Source organism: Salmo salar, chromosome 01, assembly GCF_965601325.2.
Source record: "Salmo salar chromosome 01, fSalSal1, whole genome shotgun sequence".
Classification (NCBI taxonomy): domain Eukaryota; kingdom Metazoa; phylum Chordata; class Actinopteri; order Salmoniformes; family Salmonidae; genus Salmo; species Salmo salar.
This window is the reverse complement of record NC_138291.1, coordinates 37,810,884-37,832,087: the sequence shown is the minus strand read 5'-3', so window position 1 is coordinate 37,832,087 and position 21,204 is coordinate 37,810,884. Positions and strand designations below refer to the sequence as shown.

The following is a 21,204-nucleotide window of genomic DNA, read 5'->3' as shown; positions in this document are numbered from 1 at the left end:
AAATAGAAAAACTAGAACTAAAACATAGAAATAGAAAAACCCAAAACACCCCCCTGTCACACCCTGACCTACTCTACTATAGAAAATGACATCTTACTAGGGTCAGGACGTGACAGTACCACCCCCCCCCCCCCCCAAACAAAGGTGCAGACCCCAAATGGAACTGGCCTAGGTGGCGCCAGACTGGTACGCACAGGACGTACCGGACGATGGAGGCGAACTGGAGACCGGGCATGCTGAGCAGGCCTACTCCTTCCTGGCTCAATGACCATCTTCACCCTACACCGGTGAGGAGCTTGCACCGACCGCACCGGGCTGTGAGTGTGTATGGGCGATATAGTGTGCATCACACCATAACCCATTGCTCGCCCCTCAGCACGCCCGCTCCGCAGTGCCCTTACCGCCAGTACCTCTCTCCGGCATCTTGCGTCGAGCTCCGCGCTTGACTCCCTGACTGGCTCCGGTTTACTCCACGGCTCTCTCCGATAAGCCCGGGAAGTAAGATTAGGGCTCCCCACTGACATCGACAAACTCCCCGTATGCCCCCCCAAAAAAATATTTGGGGCTGCCTCTCCACCTTTCCTCTTGGAGGATATAGCGCCTCATAGTATCGTCGCTCCCTCTTTGCTTCTTCTATTTCCTCCCTCGGGTGACGATACTCCCCAGCCTGGCTCCAGGGTCCTTTCCCATCCAGGATTTCCTCCCAAGTCCATGACTCCAGATACTTCCTCCCACGCTGCTTGGTCCTTTTTTGGTGGGTAGTTCTGTAATGCGGATCGTCTAAAGGGGACCAAGGCGCAGCGTGTATAGTGCTCATATTTTAACTTTAATGAATACACTTTAACAAAACAACAAAATGACCGACAACAGTTCCGTCAGCTGACATACACTCAACAGAAAACAACTACCCACAAAAACCCAGGAAGAAAAACCCCTACTTAAATATGATCTCCAATCAGAGGCAACGAGGATCAACTGCCTCCAATTGGAGATCAACCCAAACAACCCCAACATAGAAATAGAAGAACTAAAACATAGAAAACATAGAAATACCCAAAACACCCCCTGTCACGCCCTGACCTACTCTACTATAGAAAATTACATCTTACTAGGGTCAGGACGTGACATTTGTATGATATTCTGTTTGATATTAATTTTGTATATCACAAAGCTAATGTAACTTCACATCAGAGAGGAGAGTTATGTGTTTTTGATGTTATGGAGAATACCTCTTACATAAGACGGTGAGATGAGACCTGTTGTCTCCATGTTTGATGTTGTTATATCTAGGTCTACTGCTGCCTACACCAGTCTCTGTAACTCTATAGCATAATGTTTTATCATCTGATGCAGTCAGTGTTTTCATGTCAATATGTGTGTGTGAGGATGTGCTTTGTTTGTTGTTTGAGAGGGCCCACATTTTGAACTTGTTCTTTCTCTCGGTTTGTCTGATGTGTGTGCGTACGTGTGTGTGTTTGCGCGTGCGTGTGTGTGTAGGTGGGGAACCCTAGCGTGGAGCTGTCTCTGTCGGAGCTGCAGGAGATGGCCACACGGCAACAGCAACAGATCGAGGCCCAACAGCAGATGCTGGTTGCCAAGGTACTAGGACACAGACACTGCTGATCACATAGTCAATAATATATATAAACAATAAACATAATATACAGTACCAGTCAAAAGTTTGGACACATTCAAGGGTTACATTGTAGAATATTAGTGAAGACATCAAAACTATGAAATAACACATATCTAATCACATATGTAGTAATTTTATATTTGAGATTCTTCAAAGTAGCCACCCTTTGCCTTGATGTCAACCAGCTCTCAACCAGCTTCGTGAGGTAGTCACCTGGAATGCATTTCAATGAACAAGTTAATTTGTGGAATTTCATTCCTTCTTAATGCGTTTGAGCCAATCAGTTGTGACAAGGTAGGGGTGGTATACAGAAGATAGCCCTATTTGGTAAAAGACCAAGTCCATATTATGCCAAGAACAGCTCAAATAAGCAAAGAGAAATGACAGGCCATCATTACTTTAAGATGGCCAGTCAATCCGGAAAACCATCAAGCGCTATGATGAAACTGGCTCTCATGAGGCCACAGCAAATGAAGACCCAGAGTTACCTCTGCAGCAGAGGATAAGTTCATTAGAGTTACCAGCCTCAGATTGCAGCCCAAATAAATGCTTCACAGAGTTCAACAGACACATCTCAACATCAATTGTTCAGAGGAGACTGCGTGAATCAGGCCTTCATGATCGATTTGCTGCAAAGAAACCACTACTAAAGGACACCAATAAGAAGAAGAGACTTGCTTGGGCCAAGAAACACTAGCAATGGACATTAGACCGGTGGAAATCTGTCCTTTGGTCTGAGGAGTCCAAATTGGAGATTTTTGGTTCCAACCGCCGTGTCTTTGTGAGACGCAGAGTAGGTGAGTGGATGATCTCCGCATGTGTAGTTCCCACCGTGAAGCATGGAGGTGTGATGGTGTGGGGGTGCTTTGCTGGTGACACTGTCTGTGATATATTTAGAATTCAAGGCACACTTAACCAGCATGGTTACCACAGCATTCTGCAGCAATACGCCATCCCATCTGGTTTGCGCTTAGTGGGACTATAATTTGTTTTTCAACAAGACAATGACCCAACACACCTCCAGGCTGTGTAAGGGCTATTTGTCCAAAAAGGAGAGTGATGGAGTGCTGCATCAGATGACCTGGCCTCCACAGTCACCCGAAATTAACCCAATTGAAATGGCTTGGGATGAGTTGGACCGCAGAGTGAAGGAAAGCAGCCAACAAGTGCTCAGCATATGTGGGAACTCCTTCAAGACTTTTGGAAAAGCATTCCAGGCGAATCTGGTTGAGAGAATGCCAAGAGTGTGCGGAGCTGTCATCAAGGCAAAGGGTGGCTATTTTGAATAATTCTAAAATAAATCATATATTTTGATTTGTTTAACACTTTTTTGGTTACTACATGATTCCATATGTGTTATTTAATAGTTTTGATGTCTTCACTTTTAGTCTACAATGTGGAAAATAGTAAAAATAAAGAAAAACCCTTGAATGAGTAGGTGTGTCCAAACTTTTGACTGGTACTGTATATACATTTTTGTTGTTGTTGTTGAACTTTTACTCCTTTTTCTCCCCAATTTTGTAATATCCAATTGGTAGTTACAGTCTTGTCCCATCTCTGCAACTCCCGTACGGACTTGGTGAAGGTCAAGAGCCATGAGTCCTCCGGAACACGACCCTGACAAGCCGCACTGCTTCTTGACACACTAATCGCTTATCCCGGGAAGCCAGCCGCACCAATGTGTCGGAGGAAACACCTTACAACTGGCAACCGAAGTCAGCTGTCAGGCGCCCGGCCCCCCACAATGAGTCGCTAGAGCGCGATGGGACAAGGACATCCCGGCCCACCAAACCCTCCCTTAACCCGGACGACGCTGGGCCAATTGTGCGCTGCCTCTTGGGGCTCCCGGTCATGGCCGGCTGTGACACAGCCTGGGATCGAACCCGGGGCTGTAGTGACGCCTCAAGCACTGCAATGCAGTGCCTTAGACCGCTGCTCCACTCGGGCGGCCTTACCAGGAACCATCTTGACCTCACATTCAGAAAACCCACTGGTGTCTATAGCTTTAGTCTCTGAGATGTCTGGCCATTTCTGTTATGTTGAGTGATTGTGTTGGTTTAGCTTGGATCGTGTCCATTACAGAACACCGCAGCAAAACGCTTCAAAGCTTTTTTCATTGGACAAGTCCGGGTAGTCCCCCTTACTTCAGTCCCTTTTTCTTCCATTTGGTGGCTACTGAACATCAACCTGGTGCCATTTGAGTGTGTCCAGAGTGTAAATCATTCTGCTTGGTCACAGACAGTTGTTCTGAATTGGCTCAGGTTTCAGTCCCTCCCTTTCTCTGCTGTGGGCTCCAGTCAGTCAACATGTGGGTCAGAGAGTAGATCTATATGTTATAGAGCTATACATAGATCCTCAGTTTACACAGTCTGGGCTGGGCCAGACACCTGGCTCCTAAATGTCACCAGGGATCCATCTGATATGGCATCCTATCTCCTCTATAGCAATGGTATTCAAAGTTTTTCAGGAGGGACCCTTCTTGTGACCCTACCCCAAATATAATGACAATCTTAAAATCGGTGCATTTCGATTTTTAGATCAACAAATAACCTTCAATTCATTACATTTTTATCTCTTATAAAAATGAAAATAAACCAATAAATACATTTACTCAATAACATTTTATTTTTCAAAATATTGTTCTCAAAAATGTTTGTATATTGTCCCATACAATAATCTGTACTCCACATTTTCCTAAAAAATAAAATAAATAAGTTGGCGACCCCGACTTTGAATACCACTGCTCTACGGAACAGGCCAGGGAGGCCTGTTTTACTGTGGTCTCAGACAGAGGGACATGCTAACATGCTATCAGGGAAAATCGATACCTGCACACTGTCAAAGGGTTTGGATGAAGATCCAAAACAGATGCATCTGTTTACATGCAGGATACATTAACATGCAAACATGAGTGCTAAAAGGTCAGAGAGGCAGTGAGTGTGTGTTACCTGCTTGCCTGTCATGTCTTAATAGAGTTGGTTGCTCATCACAAACAGCATTTGGGGTGGGATGCGTTGGGAAATAGTTTTTCCTGACCATTGTACTTCTGCTTGATTTTTGATTAGTTGGGATATAGTTCACACATGGTCTGTTGTTGATCTGGTCACATGTGCTGTGGTCAGCTTGTTGTGGTCTCTGTGGTCATTTAAACACATCCAACGGTTCCTAGATCATCTTGTGTGTGATGATGTGTGCAGTCACTAGCTAGGTACAGGGTCATGGTTACTAAGGTCAGTATGGTCATTGTGATAGGTGGCAGCATGCATCGCCAGGGACAACGAGCAGGGACAACAACAGGAAGGGAATAGATGTCCGGCAGGAAATGAGGTCAGCGGTGAGCAGCCAGCTGCTGGGCTGTCTCACGGAGAGGAGAGGATGGAGAGGAACCTAGAGGGTTTAACAGTAAAGGGTTTACCCTATTTTACCACACGCAACATACTGGAAACTCAAATTTAGCACCAGGAAAGCATTTACTTGAGACATCAGGGGACAACTTGTCATGTATTCTTTAGTATTTTATTGATAATCACATTTACTGTTTAGATCCGATTGTGGATTAGGTTTTGACTGGTGTTTCTCAGTCTGAAGGTAAATATTGTCTGTTTATGTTTTATTATGGGGCTGAGGAAACACTGGATGTTTCAACGTTGTCTATCCTATAAGAAGCCATGATGCCTTTTTATGTGTTGATGATTAGGGTAATACTGGTGATGCAGTTGACTTCTAGAGGTTTAATGAAGCTTCTATGACTTTATAAGCTACATACATACACGTGTCAGTATAGGAATGTTTTATTGGTTCACTGTATTAACAGTGTGTATTAATGTGTGTGATTAGCTGTGCTTTTGGGTGTTTGCATAGAGTGGGTTACCGCTCTCATTTTGTCCTTCTATTGAACAGTGGATTGTGTTTAGTCAACACTCCCTGCCCAGTTCTCTCTCTCTCTCTCTCTCTGTGTCAGAACCTGCATTGTGTTTGCTCATTCTAGAGCAGACCTGAAAATTCTTTAGTCAGCACCACATAGCCTTGCAATCTCTTGTACTCACTCTCTCATTCGCTCTCATTCACATACTGATTTGTTTTTCACTCATTCACTCATTCCACTACTGGTATGTATGGATTTGTTTTCATTATTTAGATTATCTATGCATGTCATTTGCAAGACTGGTATTTTTTGTATTGGAGAAAACGTGTTGGCAGCAAAAACCTTTAACTGTTTTGATAAGAGAAAAATGATTTGTGTATTCTCTCTTCTCTGCAAATCTGTGTGTTTAGGTCCACTAAGTTAGCTGAATTAGATTACATTTGCTGTGTGTCTCTTGCTCCCTCTTTTCTCAATACTTTTTATTACTTTCTTTCTCTTTTCACTCTCTTTTCCCTTTACCATCTCCTTCCTTTTCGTCCTTTGTTCCTTTCAGCTCTCTTCTGTGAGAACTGAGGTGTGTGGCTGTGTAGTGTGTGTGAAAGTTATTTCTAAAAGCAGGTCATTGTTATGTGCTTGTGTTCGAATATGTGTGTCTGCGTCAGTGTGTGTGTACTTTTATCTGTGTCTGAATGAAGTGGAGGAATGCTTGCACTACATGTTACCTCCCCACATCTGTAACTCATTGTTTCCCCTCTGTCCCTCCTTCAACTCTCCCCTCCTTTCCCCTCCTTTCCCCTCCCCTCCCCCCAGGAGCAGCGTCTGAGGTATCTGAAGCAGCAGGACAACACACATGGCCAGACGGCGTCAGAGGCTGAGAAGCTGCAGAGGTTGAAGGAGCGAGTGGAGAGTCAGGAGGCCAAACTAAAGAAGATTCGCGCCATGAGGGGCCAGGTGGACTACAGCAAGCTCATCAATGGCAACCTGTGTAAGCAATGCTCCAGTACACACACGCTTGCGCGCGCACACACACACTCCCCTGTTAACGTGGTGAAAGTAGAATCTGGGCTCCGTTCAGCTGTCCATGATGTCATTTCTTTCCTTAGTTCTGTCAGTGAGCCTGGAATCTGACCCTCCCTATGTTGTGGTCTGGAACTGGGTGTGTCTGGGTGTTGACAGGAGTTTTCTGAATGTCTTAAAGTCCCCATGGTCATACTGTAGCAGGGTCTTGTTCTGTATAACATCCAAGGCTGCACCCTGCCTGCCACACACTGATAATGATACTCCACAGAAAGAGGAGTTGTCCATCCAGTCCACAACATTCTAATACACTATACTCACTCTTCTCTCACACAGCGTCAGACTTGAAGCATATGTTTTGATTTCTCCCTAACACACACATATACACGCACATAATACATAGTTACTGATATAAGTGTATTGCGTCCCCTGTCCTCTACCCATGCAGCGGCTGAGATCCAGCATGTGAGTGGGCTGTTCCAGGAGAAGCAGGCAGAGCTGCAGTCAGCTGTGGTGAAGGTGGACCAGCTCACCCAGCAGCTGGAGGACCTGAGGAGGGGACGTCTCAACGGCCTGCAGCCCCTAGGAGGACCTCTCTCTGGCACCGCCGCCCTGGAGCTACGCAAACTTTACCAGGAGCTACAGGTACATTTCCTGAAGAAAATGTGTGCTTGCTTCAGCCATTTAAAATGATATTTTCAGTAGTACTGCAAGTACTGTACAGAAGTAAACATCTCATCACAATACCACTAGATTATGATGACACAGAGTCATGCTGAGAGATCAGTTTAATGTGACACGTGTTTTTACGTAATACAACAAGAAATTACACTCTATAAAGTAATGACACTTCAGATTCATATTTTTGGGGGAAGTTACATCATCCAGCTGCAGATCAGATGAAGGAGAGGAGATTAGAGTCAGATTGACATTTTCATTCTGAAGGACATTTGCGTCGGGGTATAATAGATGTGCAGCTTTTGTCTCTTCATCCCTCATCCTGCCAGGGCCTGGTTAAACAGAGACAGGATAGGATGCCCACTGGCGTGACTCTGCCATGCCACCAACGCGCACACACACACACACACACACACACACACACACACACACACACACACACACACACACACACACACACACACACACACACACACCCACACCCACACACACACACCACACACACACACACACACACACACCACACACCCCCCCCCCCCCCCCCTGGAATGACCCTATTTCCCATCCATCTGACCCCTGGTGTGACTCACAGCCATGCCGTTCCCTGTTCCCTCTGTCAGGTGCGTAACAAGCTGAACGCGGAGCAGAGCGGCAGGCTGCAGCAGAACAAGGAGCTGCTGAATAAGCGCAACACAGAGGTGACCATGATGGACAAGCGCATCTGGGACCTCCGCGAGCGCCTGCACAAGAAAAAAGCTGAGGCACGTCAAAAAGAGAACAACCCTGTAAGACCAGGAAGGAACTCTCACCAGAGATACTCAATATATCTCAATACCTTTGTGTTTCCAGAGATACTCAATATATCTCAATACCTTTGTGTTTCCAGAGATACTCAATATATCTCAATACCTTTGTGTTTCCAGAGATACTCAATCTATCTCAATACTCAATACCTTTGTGTTCTCAGAGATACTCAATCTATCTCAATACTCAATACCTTTGTGTTCCCAGAGATACTCAATATATCTCAATACCTTTGTTTCCAGAGATTCTCAATACTCAATACCTTTGTGTTCCCAGAGCTACTCAATATATCTCAGTACCTTTGTGTTCCCAGAGCTACTCAATATATCTCAATACCTTTGTGTTTCCAGAGATACTCAATCTATCTCAATACTCAATACCTTTCTGTTCCCACTCACGCTTACACTCAGACCACCAGCACATATGCAGTAGCATAGCACGCCTACATACTGCACTGTTCAGTGCCTAGTGAAAGTACTCACAGTTTTCACATTTTGATGCCTTAAAACTAGTTTATTAATTTGGAAATGTAAGCCAACAAAATGCAAATAATTACACTAGGCACTGTTTATACATACAGTATTTAGGTAATTGACTTCATTCTCTGTAATCTGCAGCAGATCATTGTGATTTTAAGTATAGCTGACATTGTATTTCCCGTCTCTCTCTCTCCACTCCACAGCTTAACAGGATAAATGGGCCTCCCTCCCCCCAGCCCACCCCCAGCAGCTCAGGGCGCGTGGCCGCTGTGTGTCCCTATATCCAGGTCCCCGTCCCAGGCAGACAGGAGGGAGGCTACGCTCTGCCCCCAGACCCCTTAAAACCACAGTCTGTCCCTGGGACTGGCCCCATCAACCATGGCCGCTCTAAATCAGGTCAGTCCCTGCTCCACACTCTGCAGCTTTACCTACTTTATCACTCTCAAACTAATGATTGTCAGACTATATCTGTCTATTTGGGACACCTTGGTTGATCTTATCTCGACAGTCATGAGATTGCTAAGGAGGAGGTGGTAGAGGATTTTAGTTCAGAGTGGTAGCAGCACGTAACACCTCTGAGCAGATATTTCAAATCTAAACTCGTCATATTTTTGTGTTATCTGGCTCAGCTTTCTCTAACTTCCTTTCCTCTATTCTCTCATGTCTGTCTGTGGACCTCTTCTTCTCCTTCCCTTACTCGTATCATCTTTTCCTGCTGTTGTTGTTATTGTTGTTGTGACCACGGCGTGTGTGGTGGTCGCGGCTCAGCAGAGGAGGAGGGGTGCGGTGTGAGGAAGCCCTCCGGCCAATGGAAGGTCTCAGATTTAGACATCATAGTGGACCCCGTGGAGCTGAGAGAGGGGCCCCGGTCCCCCTCAGGGGCCCACGGTGCCAACAGTGAGTCGGCAGCCAGGAACCAGGGCAGCAGAAGGAGAGGGGCTTCAGTAGCATGCCTCAATATCAACAACAGTGCTTAAACATAACTATTAGAATTTATGTACACTACCGGTCAAAAGTTTTAGAACACCTACTCATTCAAGGGTTTTTCTTTATTTTTACTATTTTCTAGATTGTAAAATAATAGTGAAGACATCAAAACTATGAAATAAGACATGTGGAATCATGTAGTGAACAAAAAAGTGTTAAACAAATCAAAATATATTTTATATTCAAATAGACACCCTTTGCCTTGATGACAGCTTTGCACACTCTTGGCATTTTCTCAACCAGCTTCAACTGGAATGCTTTTCCTACAGTCTTGAAGGAGTTCCCACATATGCTGAGCACTTGTTGGTTGCTTTTCCTTCCTTTTGCGGTCCGACTCATACCAAACCATCTCAATTTGGTTGAGGTCGGGGGATTGTGGAGGCCAGCTCATCTGATGCAGCACTCCATCACTCTCCTTCTTGGTAAAATAGCCCTTACACAGCCTGGAGGTGTGTTGGGTCATTGTCCTGTTGAAAAATAAATGATCTCACTAAGCCCAAACCAGATGGGATGGCGTATCACTGCAGAATGCAAATTTGGACTCCAGACCAAGGGACAAGTTTCCATTGGCCCAAGCAAGTCTCTTCTTATTATTGGTGTCCTTTAGTAGTAGTTTATTTGCAGCAATTCGACCACGAAGGTCGTTGATGTTGAGATGTGTCTGTTACTTGAACTCTGTGAAGCATTTATTTGGGCTGTAATTCCTGAGGCTGGTAACTCTAATGAACTTATCCTCTGCAGCAGAGGTAACTCTGGGTCTTCCATTCCTGTGGCGGTCCTCATGAGAGCCAGTTTCATCATAGCTCTTGATGGTTTTTGCGACTGCACTTGAAGAAACTTTAAAAATTCTTGAAATGTTCCGTATTGACTGACCTTCATGTCTTAGTCATGATGGACTGTTGTTTCTCTTTGCTTATTTGAGCTGTTCTTGCCATAATATGGACTTGGTCTTTTACCAAATAGGGCTATCTTCTGTATACCACCCCTAACTTGTCACAACACAACTGATTGGCTCAAACGCATTAAGTATGAAAGAAATTCCACAAATGAACTTTGAACAAGGTACACCTGTTACTTGAAATGCATTCCAGGTGACTATCTCATGAAGCTGGTTGAGAGAATGCCAAGCGTGTGCAAAGCTGTCATCAAAGCGAAGAAATATAAAATACATTTTGTTTAACACTTTTTGGGTTACTACCTGATTCCATATGTGTTATTTCATTGTTCTGATGTCTTCACTATTATTCTACAATGTAGAAAATAGTAAAATTAAAGAAAAACCCTTGAATGAGTAGGTGTTCTAAAACTTTTGACCGGTAGTGTACATGCATGTATATAGTTATAACATCTACCTAAAACTAATGCCACAGCCTTGCCTTCCCTCCTTACATAAAATATGTATCTACAGGTTGAATCATTATGTAACTATTGTGTTCATCTTCTGTAGGCCTACTATGAGGTCCCATTTCTTTCCCGCCTAGAAAATCTATTTATTTATATTGGAATTGAATGTTATTGTGTGAATATTTGTAGCCCAAAATACCACGGTCAGTCTAAATGACCTCTATTGAATAAGGGGAAATGGATAGGCTACATGGTTTATTTGTATGGACAAAAATAGATCTATGACGTTAGAGAAGGGGTTACTGATGCGTAGTTCTCCACCTCTATGAATGTACAATTCAAACGGGACTCATGTAGAGAGAGGAATGATGTGTCCTCTTTGATGGACTTGTTCTGCATCAGAAATGGCTCCCTATTCCCTATAGTGTCCACTTTATTTGACCAGAGCTCTATGTGGGCCCTGGTCAAAACTAGTGCTCTATATCGGGAATAGCATGCCATTTCAGGCTCAGCCTTAGATGATGTAGCGCCTCTAGTGCTCACCTTTAATAGGACCGGGCAGTTGTAATGTTTGAAAGGGAGAGTAGCAGTGGCTTAGCTGGCACAGACACTGCAATAGGTTTAATAGGAAGCCTGTCAGGCAGACAGATAGGATGCAGGGAATAGTTTACCTCCAGACAGACTATGTCTCCAGGAGAGCTGAGCGAGAAGAGAGGGAGAGGGAGTGAGAGAGAGATCCTCTTGGAGTGATAGACATTCTCTAATCCCTTTAACCTGATCTAAACCGGATCAGAAACGGGGACAGGACTAAAATACACACAGCACATACTCCTTGTTATTAGAACTGACACTGTGTCCCTCAGGTCAGTCTGTCCTGCAATATAGGTATGGAGGTCACCCTGTTCCTGTACTGTACCAGTCTGTATGAGACTAATCTCTAGTGGACAGACTATATAAACGGTACTGGAGATCTGTCATGATTTCGAATTTTGGAAGGGGAGGCAACATTTGGACTCTAACTTGCAAAGAGAGAGGGTGGAGCTCTTCGTTCCGGTTCCGATCCTCTTCTCTTAACACATATGTACCCAGAACTTAATCGAGCATCTGACCAACTACGCAAGACTTTAGTTCTGGGTTAACCGAGATTAGTATGAGACACAAGGCAAAGAGAGCAACGTGATCTAGAAATGGAAACGTATTAGCTACAGGTACTAGTTCTTCAAATACAGTGTTGTGTGTGTGTGTAACTGTACTTTCAGTTGCTCATTTAGACTACCGTCAACATTCTATCGCTCACTTCTCAAGACAACTAGAAAACCACAGCCCATCTTCCCCAACCTTTATACTGATACACAAACTACCGGTCCTGCTGTCTCTCCCCCTTTTTATCTCTTGCTTTTCTCACTCAATCCCTCTCTTCTCTACACCTCCTGTAGCCAATGATGCAGTGTGGCCCACCCTGAGTAAAAGTATCTCCTCACGCCAACCTTCAGATTGGAGGAAAACCAGCCCAGACCAGGTGAGATCCCTACTTCACCTCCCACTACTACGGTCATTGAGTACCTCTCGATAGTCTAAAGGGGCTTCCTATCATCATCTCCTCTCCTTCACCTGCACTGTTATTCTATAACTAACCACGAAAAGCAAATTCCTGGTAGGCATTCTCCACCATTTTGCTTTCACAGACCCAGTTTTTTTCAGATCAATAAGGACGAAGGAGAGGACACAAGTAGAGAATCCACTTTAGACTACTGAGACGCAGCCATTCACTTTTTGCTCTTTCACACATTCCTTGGATTCTCTCCTTCCTACTGTCCTACATGGACATCTGTCTAACTGGTTCACTGTATTTCCCTCCACAGAGCCTTGACTCCAGTAAGCTACCAGGAGGATCCGTGTCCAAACCACCACCCATCTACGGCACTTACCCTGCACCTACTGGCCACCCGTCTATAGTCTGCTCTACCAGCTCCCTTCCCAGGTCTGCCCCTGCCACCTTAGCCTGGCAGCGCTCAGCCCCAACCCCTGCACCTCCTGGTTCCTCCTCCCAGCAGATCCAGCAGCGTATCTCTGTCCCCCCCAGCCCCACACCCCAGCCGGGCCAGGGAGAGAGGCCTGACCCCCCGCTGGCTGTGGCTGTGAGGCCCTACGTCCCAGACAGGTCCTCCTCCAGGCCTCAGTCCCCCAGGAAGGGCCCAGCCACCATGAACTCCTCCTCCATCTACCACATGTACCTGCAGCAGCCTGCAGCCAAGAGCTACCCAGTAGGAGGCAGATCTGCTGTCAAAGCAGGTAAACCCCTCAATATATTAACATGATATTTTGTAGAGTCAGTCAGACCTGGGTTCTTATAGTATTTGATTTCCTTCAAATAATGAATCTGCACTTGATTGAGCACAGTAGGACCAATGTAATAGTCCCAAAAGTGCAAACCCATTTGAATCCAGATAACGCTTGACTTTCCTGTTGGGTCTCAATCGGTATGGTCCTATAATAATATCTGTATCTCCTTTTGTTTGTAGTGTATGGGAAACCAGTGCTTCCCTCCAGCACCTCTCCCTCCCCTGTGCCCTTCCAACACGGGGCACTGTCCCCAGGAGGAGGCCTGGGGGGTGGAGAGGACATGGTGGACAGGGAAGGGGACACCACAGAGGGAAGACTCCTACCCCCTCCCAGTGTGGAGAACATCCCGCGGCCCCTGAGCCCCACCAAGCTGACCCCCGTGGCCCACTCCCCGCTGCGTTACCAGAGCGATGCCGACCTGGAGGTCCTGCGCCGGCGGTTGACCAACGCGCCGCGCCCGCTGAAGAAACGCAGCTCCATCACAGAGCCAGAGGGCCCCACCGGACCCAACATCCAGAAGCTCCTGTACCAGCGCTTCAACACCCTGGCCGGAGGCATGGAGGGCAGCAACAACACTCCGTTCTACCAGCCTGTCTTCATGGGTGGTGTCCTGGGATGTCCTGACATGGACAACATCAACACTGCTAATGGGAACCTGATGGAGACAGCCTCCCTTGTGGTCACTGCAGCAGAGGGTCCCAATTCAGACCATCGCCTGTCCCCTTCCTCTGACTCCAATGAAAATCAGCAGCAGAGGACCCCCCCACCCAGTGAGACCATTCCCTGCTTGCCCACCCCCCAGCCCAGCCTGGAAGACAACAACAACAACAACCAGCCTGGTCCTACCACCACCAGCACCACCTCCACTACAAGGCCCATCCCTGAGGCCTCGTCCCCCCAGCAGAAAGACACCTCTCCCCGGACTGTCACACCCCCGGCACTGCCTAAGGTAAGCCTGCGGCGCTACAGCTCCACAATGTAACAGCATGCTTCCTATTTTTAAGTCATAATTCATAGGGTCCAGAGTTTCTCCTGGTCAGGTCACACGGTAAACAAAAACTCCTTGAAAAAAAGAAAGTAATGACCAACTCTGACTTATGTTAGAGTTGCCATCAGAGTTGCAGACTTCACTTTCTTCACAGGAAAAACTCTCTGCCTTAGTCATGACATTAGGTAGAGAGTAACTCCCCTTTCTCTGTCTCAGCAGATCAAGAGGACTAACCTGAAGAAGCCTGAGTCAGAGCGGACAGGCCACGGGCTGCGGGTCAAGTTCAACCCCCTGGCCCTGCTACTGGACGCCTCTCTGGAGGGAGAGTTTGACCTGGTGCAAAGGATCATCTATGAGGTAATCATAGGCTCTTCAATTCAAACTATTATCCCAGAAGATAAATGAACTGTGTTGAGTCTTCTCATTTTACGTACCATAGACTGTCAGCATGTGAGGGATTTCAAACTGACTTCTAAATCATCTGCTCTTTTAACATTTTAACAGCTTTTGTGACAACTGTTGATGTAAAAAAGTCTTTATCATGATTATTTAATTGAATAATGAAATAAATGTGATTGATTGACCCTTTCACCATGCAGGTTGAGAATCCCAGCACAGCCAATGACGAGGGCATCACCCCCCTGCACAACGCTGTATGTGCTGGACATCACCACATCGTCAAGTTCCTGCTCGACTTTGGGGTCAACGTCAACGCTGCTGACAGCGATGGATGGTGAGGGCATACACTGTTTAAACCCTGCTGTGACCATTTCTCTTTACCTTCCTCTTTCACTTGATATTTCCTATTTCTTTCACCTTAGCTTTGCTCACCTGCATTTAAAATGGTCAAGACTACACAATGTCTCCATGAACGTCTCTCCTTTTGTGTCCGTCTTATATCCAGGACCCCACTACACTGTGCAGCCTCCTGTAACAGTGTACATCTCTGTAAGATGCTGGTGGAGTCAGGGGCGGCCATCTTTGCCACCACCATAAGTGACGTGGAGACAGCGGCTGATAAGTGTGAGGAGATGGAGGACGGATACACACAGTGTTCCCAGTTCCTCTATGGTGAGTGGTGTTATATAGAGAGACATGTGGCTCCTGAACACAAACAACCCATAGCCCCTACACCCTACACACTAGGCACTCGTGCTAGGATATGTAAAATTGCATAGGTATAAGCAATATGGTGAAAACTCCACCTAACCTATCTGAAGGCTCCAACGTTATTGTTTGGCCAGGGTTTTCTGGACAGGGCCATGGTTTTGTGTCAGGAAGGTTCAATAGTGTTTCCATGTGAACTGTGAAGTGACCCTCTTCCCCTCTATCCGCCCCCCAGGGGTGCAGGAGAAGCTGGGTGTGATGAATAAAGGGTCAGTGTACGGGCTGTGGGACTACGAGGCCCAGAGCTCAGACGAGCTGTCCTTCCACGAGGGAGACGCCATTACCACTCTGAGCCGCAGGGACGACGCTGAGACAGAATGGTGGTGGGCCAGACTGCATGACAAGGAGGGATACGTGCCACGCAACCTGCTAGGGGTAAGGCCAGCCACCATGATGGACACAACTATGGTCTAAATCATCAGGATGTTAATATGAATACCCAAGATGTTAAAATGAATCACCAGGATATTAATATGAATCACCAGGATGTTAATATGAATCACCAGGATGTTAATATGAATCACAAGGATGTTAATATCATAGAGATCCTTTAATTCTGTGATTGATGTGGTGTATTTATGCTTATATACAATGTATAAGATATCACCAATCTTGTTTGAAATGACATGTTAATTAAATGTTAGTTGAAAGTGATAAGGAGCTTTAACCCAATGACAGAAGTGGCATCTCAAAATATTTGGTAATAAATCCTATGCCTGAATAAGCTGAATTTCCTTGATCTGAAAATAATATGAACAATAACGTTTTCTTCTTCTTACAGTTGTATCCAAGGATCAAGCCTAGACAACGTTCTCTGGCATAGAGAAGACTGTGCACGTTGCTGAGAAGATAGTGCACGTTGTTGTGCTGGGACTGGGCTCAGAGCTGACTAGACTTGCAGACAGTGGCAGCACCCGGACAGTGCCCTCTCTCTGTGTCAGTCTGTGCCACCCCAGAACAAAGGACAAGGGCCAGGGCATGGGCAGAGTGGCCTATATCTGGACAGACATACAGACAGACAGGCTTGGTATTGGTGGTCACTTACCAAATAGGAAGAAGAGCCAGCATACACCACCCGTAGATCCCTGTCTGCATTTAAGGTTTCGCTTTTCTCCCTGACTAAACAGACTTTTTCTCATTGGTTCATGAAGCAATGAAGCACCATTTTTACTTCTTTTTTTCAACAACACCCACCGCCCTGCCACCACCCCTCATTCAGAGAATACTCTGGGTCTGGGCTTCCCATTTCCCACTCTCACTCAGTGTTTTTCTCCTGTGTGTCAGTCGAGTAAGGACTTGAATGTGATAATTTCAGAGAAGGGAGCAGAGGACAGGACAGAGGCAGTCATGCGTTAGTGAATGTGGGTTTGAACTAAGTGCTGTTAGATGAAGATGGACAGTTACCCTGCAAGGCAAATCTTCATGGTTTCAGTGGAAGAAAGAAAGCAAGAGATAAGATAATGTTTTTATGAGATGAGAAATGGACAGGAAGAAATGTGACAGCAGGTGTTATTGAACGACTTTGAAGGCTGGTTAAAGCTACTGAAAGAGATGTGGAATGTTTAAAATAGTCATACAATGTTGGTTTTATTTTTGCGAACCAAAATGTGTTCTGAAGGAATGAGGGGAAGAGGAAGTGCTGGGATAGGAAAGTGAGAGGTGCAGTATTTTCTTATACAGATATAATAACTATGAAGCTAACTATGGGTGTGAATTGAAACTAAGCTCATCAAACACTCATAGTCCTACAGTATATAAATGCTTTATCACCCAAACAGGAGGTCTATAGTTAGGAACTCTCTTTGGCGTTTGCATTCATATTGAGTTAAATTTAGGCAGAAGTTTGTACATTGTGCTATTTTCCCAATTTTTGTTTCAGGTTGGTTGTTGTCTATTTAATACCCATCATGCAAATTGATACACAATTTCATCGCTGGCTTGATTTACTGGTTGTGTATTACAGTCTGCTGTATGGATGGGTTATGTGACATACAAAACTAACACCAATCAATATGCTGCAAAAAATGTAAATGTACACAATAAATAATTATTTCCCTTGAATGGGAGTAAAAAAAAAAGTGTAACAGAATGTTGTATGTTATAGTAATAACGTCTCACTATGCTATGCTTACTTACATTGGCTGCAGTTTTCATAGTCTAGCAAACAAGAGTTAATAACAGGGGGCGAGTCGATTAATTTTTGATCTATCCCACCTCCTTTTAAAGCTAAACATTAACGGATAGATATGGCAGTTTATGCAAAGGTCAGGGATAAATCATGTACTGATTGCCGCAGCAAGCTATCTTGTCACAAAGTTGCTCCGCCTACAAACAGAATATTGTTCTACAGTAGCCTACTTCTTGCCTATTATTGTCTTGTCATCCGCAACGGAATTGCAATCTGTTGACAGCGGTACATTGCGTCTCTCTGTGGATTGGGCACATTGGCGAGAAAAGAAAACCTGGATTTGCACATACGCAATTTACGCACTAGCATTCAAGGGGAGATCGAATACTTCCAACGTTGTTATCCTGAGCCCTCATGGCAAACCCAAAAGCCTTTCACATAAATAGCCCGTTTTTAGAGAGCATAGACATGTCAAAACGGACGGGGACCAATGTGTATTTAAAAATGGAAAGTTCCCAACCCTCCGGTTCATTCAAAATCCGTGGTATCGGACACCTCTGCCAAAAGGTAGGCATGTTCAAAGGTTTGAAGTAAAATGATCGTAAATCCAATTTACATTACATCTAATGACAACCATACTTAGAATAGAGATTTAGTAACATTTCAAAGATTAGCCTATTGTTTTACCCAAGTGATCGGCCTACATACTGGAAACAGACAACCTCACACGCACAAACCTTTGAAATTCTGCTCATCATGTAAAATATCCGCCATTATTATAGAGTTTGTTTCAGGTTTGTTTAGTACTGTTCAAACACTTGTGCGAGAACACCTCCTATTGTTGACCAGATACATTTTTATATAATGCTTCCTTGAGTTCATGATGGTAAGAACAGAGCAACGTTTCAATATATAAATCACACTTTCTCAGTTTGAATTAAAAAATAAATAAATACACATATCTGATCAATGGCATTATACTTTTTATTTTATTTTTTATTTCTAGGTTGCAGGACCAGAGTCCAAAGGAGTTGTTTGCTCTTCAGGTAGTAGACGATTTATATAATAATATTTCCAAGTGATCCAAACATTCCCCATTATGACAATATCTTTATGTTGTGTTCAGGTGGCAACGCTGGGATGGCCACAGCCTATGTGGCACGCAAACTAAACATACCAGCAACTATCATTGTGCCGTCATCCTCTCCTGAGCTGATTAGGGAGAAGCTGAAGGACCAGGGAGCCACGGTCAGAGTCGTCGGCAAGGTAATCCCGCCAATTAGTGACCACCTCTCCTCTCTAGTTTTTGCCAGCCTTATAACCGAAGACTGATTTACTTGTGGACTTTGTAGGCTACTCTGTTCCCCAAGGTGTTTGTTGCCATTTGTCTATCTCATTTTGCCTGTTCAGGTGTGGGATGATGCCAATGATGAGGCCCTGCGTCTGACCCAGACTGATGGCCTGACCTATGTCCCACCCTTTGACCATCCTCTGCTCTGGTGAGAAGATACTCCAGTCAGACCAGCCTTAAATGAGCCTGTAAGGGGCATGACTTCTAGAATGACTGACAAAGATCACAAATAATGGTTCAGATTCTGTGAAATTAACACCATTCTTCTCCTATTAGGAGTTGCTGTTGTCTTTTCTTTTGAATGGACAGTTTTCCCACCCCTTTTCCTCTTGTTTGTCTCATTTTTTGCTCCTTTCTATTTTGTGTAAACTGTATGGTGACACATTTGTTTGGAAAATACACTTTAAATATGATTTGATTTGATTCTCCCCCAGGCAAGGCCATGCCAGTATTGTGAGAGAGATCAAGGCCTCTCTTCCATCCAAGCCTGGGGCTGTAGTTTTATCTGTAGGGGGAGGAGGGCTGCTCTGTGGGGTGGTGGAGGGCATGAAGGAAGTGGGCTGGGCCAGTGTGCCCATCATCTGCATGGAGACTGAGGGAGCAGACTGTTTTTACGCAGCAGTAAAGGCTGGCAAGATAGTCACCCTCCCTGACATCACTAGGTGAGAAGAGAACAGAGATTACACTGAGATATTCATTTAGCATTATGTTATAGTCAAATATTTTCTATTCTATTCCATTGTAATGACCTGGCATGATGGTTGTATTGCCAGTGAGGCCAAGTGTCTGGGTTCGAAGACGGTGTGCAGCCAGGCCTTTGAGTACATTAAGGAGGGCAACATGAACATCATATCAGAGCTGGTCACTGACCAGCAGGCCTTGCAAGCAGTGGAGACCTTCCTGGGTGAGTGTTATACCAGACACCACTGTTGTCAGATGGCGCATTCTAGAATTGTTTTAAATGTTCAATACATCTCCATACATTACTCTGCTTTATTTGATGTATAGTTGTATCCTAAAAGAAATGTAGCTACTGTTACAACTACGACTAAAACTATTTGTGTGCGTGTGTGTGTGTCCGTCCGTCCGTCCAGACGAGGAGCGTGTGCTGGTGGAGCTGGCCTGTGGTGCTGCGTTAGCGGCTGTGTACTGTGGTGTCATCCAGAGACTGCAGGGTGAGGGCCGGCTGCCTGTTCCCCTAGCAGGACCCCTAGTCATGATTGTCTGTGGAGGGAGCAGCATCAACCAGGCACAGCTGGAACATCTCAGGAAGGTCCTCAACAGATGAACACAGAACATGGAGCTCCTAGGCTGAGTCTCAAATATCACCCTATTCCCTATATAGTTCACTACTTTTGACCAGGGCCTATAGCCTTGTCCTATAGTTGATCAAACAATAAAATAGTTGGCTACAGCACATACAGTATGGACGAGGCTATTGGATTTCCACCAGTAGGTCATGGCTCCAGACTGTTTTAATGAAAGGTTATGAGGACCGATTCATAATTGTTTTTTATTACAGCTTCTTACCCTGTTGTATACATTTTCACAATGTTGACTAATGCTGCCTCTAATTTCCCTGCTTTGCAATCAGTGTCAAATTTGGAAAATCTCTGACAACCTTTTATGTCTCATAGAATAAAATCTGAAATACAATTCAGTAGTGGTTATTATCTGTACATTTAATGCTTTGTTCAAATACAGTTACTAGTTGTTACCAGCAGGTGGTACTCCTTGTCGTTGAGAATTCCAACCAAAAGACCAATGGACTTGGTAGGCTATACTAAGAAGACAACCGTTGGTAGTAGGTGCCAGGCGCACTGGTTTGAGTGTGTCAAAAACTGCAACGCTACTGGGTTTTTCACGCTCAACAGTTTCTCGTGTGTATCAAGAATGGTCCACCACCCAAAGGGCATCCAGCCAACTTGACACAATTGTGGGACGCACTGTCTGTGAGTTAGACACCATCTCCCAAGCTACAGGGTCATAAGAAGCACCATGGAATAGCACCATTGCTTATGTGAGTTTATTGAATGTGACAGGTTTACCTCACACTTATGAAGCAGTTCACCAAGGCGCTAGGTCAGTCACAGTTCTAACAGGCCTTTCCAGGAAGAGAGTTGCTTCACAAATGTAAGTATTATTTCCCAGCATGACTAACAATTCAAGATTATAGTAAAACATTTAGTTTAAAAAAGAAATAAAATAAAGTAAGGTGCTTTTCCTCTTTTTGGACACTGATATGTTGTAAATGACAGTCATTGAGATCCACTATGAGGATGTGATTAAGCTTTAATTTCTTTGAAATGCTTTTTAATGACTATTTTCATAGTCTATTATCCCTCCCCCAGGGGATGGAGTCTTAAAGGATAATCTGCGATCAGATCAGAGACATTAGAGGATTGATTCCCCACCTC

At 44.9% G+C, this 21,204-nt stretch overlaps 2 protein-coding genes across 12 annotated transcripts in view; both read left to right on the top strand.

The window, feature by feature from the left end:
• Window positions 1-17,401, top strand: part of LOC106601027 (apoptosis-stimulating of p53 protein 1) — a 45,200-nt gene extending 27,799 nt beyond the window's left edge. For 3 of the 11 annotated variants that reach the window (XM_014192936.3, XM_045717402.2, XM_014192956.3), the window contains 14 exons: window positions 1,498-1,599; window positions 6,312-6,486; window positions 6,967-7,163; window positions 7,817-7,981; window positions 8,683-8,875; window positions 9,248-9,376; window positions 12,247-12,329; window positions 12,673-13,102; window positions 13,333-14,102; window positions 14,358-14,498; window positions 14,741-14,874; window positions 15,046-15,212; window positions 15,484-15,683; window positions 16,090-17,400. In XM_014192936.3, coding sequence (XP_014048411.2) covers window positions 1,498-1,599; window positions 6,312-6,486; window positions 6,967-7,163; window positions 7,817-7,981; window positions 8,683-8,875; window positions 9,248-9,376; window positions 12,247-12,329; window positions 12,673-13,102; window positions 13,333-14,102; window positions 14,358-14,498; window positions 14,741-14,874; window positions 15,046-15,212; window positions 15,484-15,683; window positions 16,090-16,131 — 2,928 coding nt within the window. In that variant the 3' untranslated portion in view covers window positions 16,132-17,400. Of the gene's footprint in view, window positions 1-1,497; window positions 1,600-6,311; window positions 6,487-6,966; window positions 7,164-7,816; window positions 7,982-8,682; window positions 8,876-9,247; window positions 9,377-12,246; window positions 12,330-12,672; window positions 13,103-13,332; window positions 14,103-14,357; window positions 14,499-14,740; window positions 14,875-15,045; window positions 15,213-15,483; window positions 15,684-16,089 lie in introns of all 11 variants that reach the window. The other 8 variants (XM_014192908.3, XM_014192891.3, XM_014192965.3 and 5 more) reach the window with 8 other exon arrangements.
• Window positions 17,402-17,627: 226 nt separating this feature from the next.
• LOC106601062 (L-serine dehydratase/L-threonine deaminase) lies at window positions 17,628-20,443 on the top strand. The gene is made up of 7 exons (XM_014192976.3): window positions 17,628-18,003; window positions 18,443-18,482; window positions 18,563-18,702; window positions 18,847-18,935; window positions 19,222-19,449; window positions 19,561-19,691; window positions 19,882-20,443. The coding sequence occupies exons 1-7, from the start codon at window positions 17,851-17,853 to the stop codon at window positions 20,073-20,075; spliced, it is 975 nt and encodes a 324-aa protein (XP_014048451.1). The 5' UTR covers window positions 17,628-17,850; the 3' UTR covers window positions 20,076-20,443.
• Window positions 20,444-21,204: the final 761 nt, after the last annotated feature.

What these genes read in the sequence shown, in the direction of transcription:
- LOC106601062 (XM_014192976.3), top strand. Translation starts at nt 17,851, where the DNA reads ATGGCAAACCCAAAAGCCTTTCACATAAATAGCCCGTTTTTAGAGAGC. An exon ending in AGGAGTTGTTTGCTCTTCAG is followed by an intron (nt 18,483 to 18,562) that starts GTAGTAGACGAT and finishes TGTTGTGTTCAG; the next exon opens with GTGGCAACGCTGGGATGGCC. An exon ending in CGGTCAGAGTCGTCGGCAAG is followed by an intron (nt 18,703 to 18,846) that starts GTAATCCCGCCA and finishes TTGCCTGTTCAG; the next exon opens with GTGTGGGATGATGCCAATGA.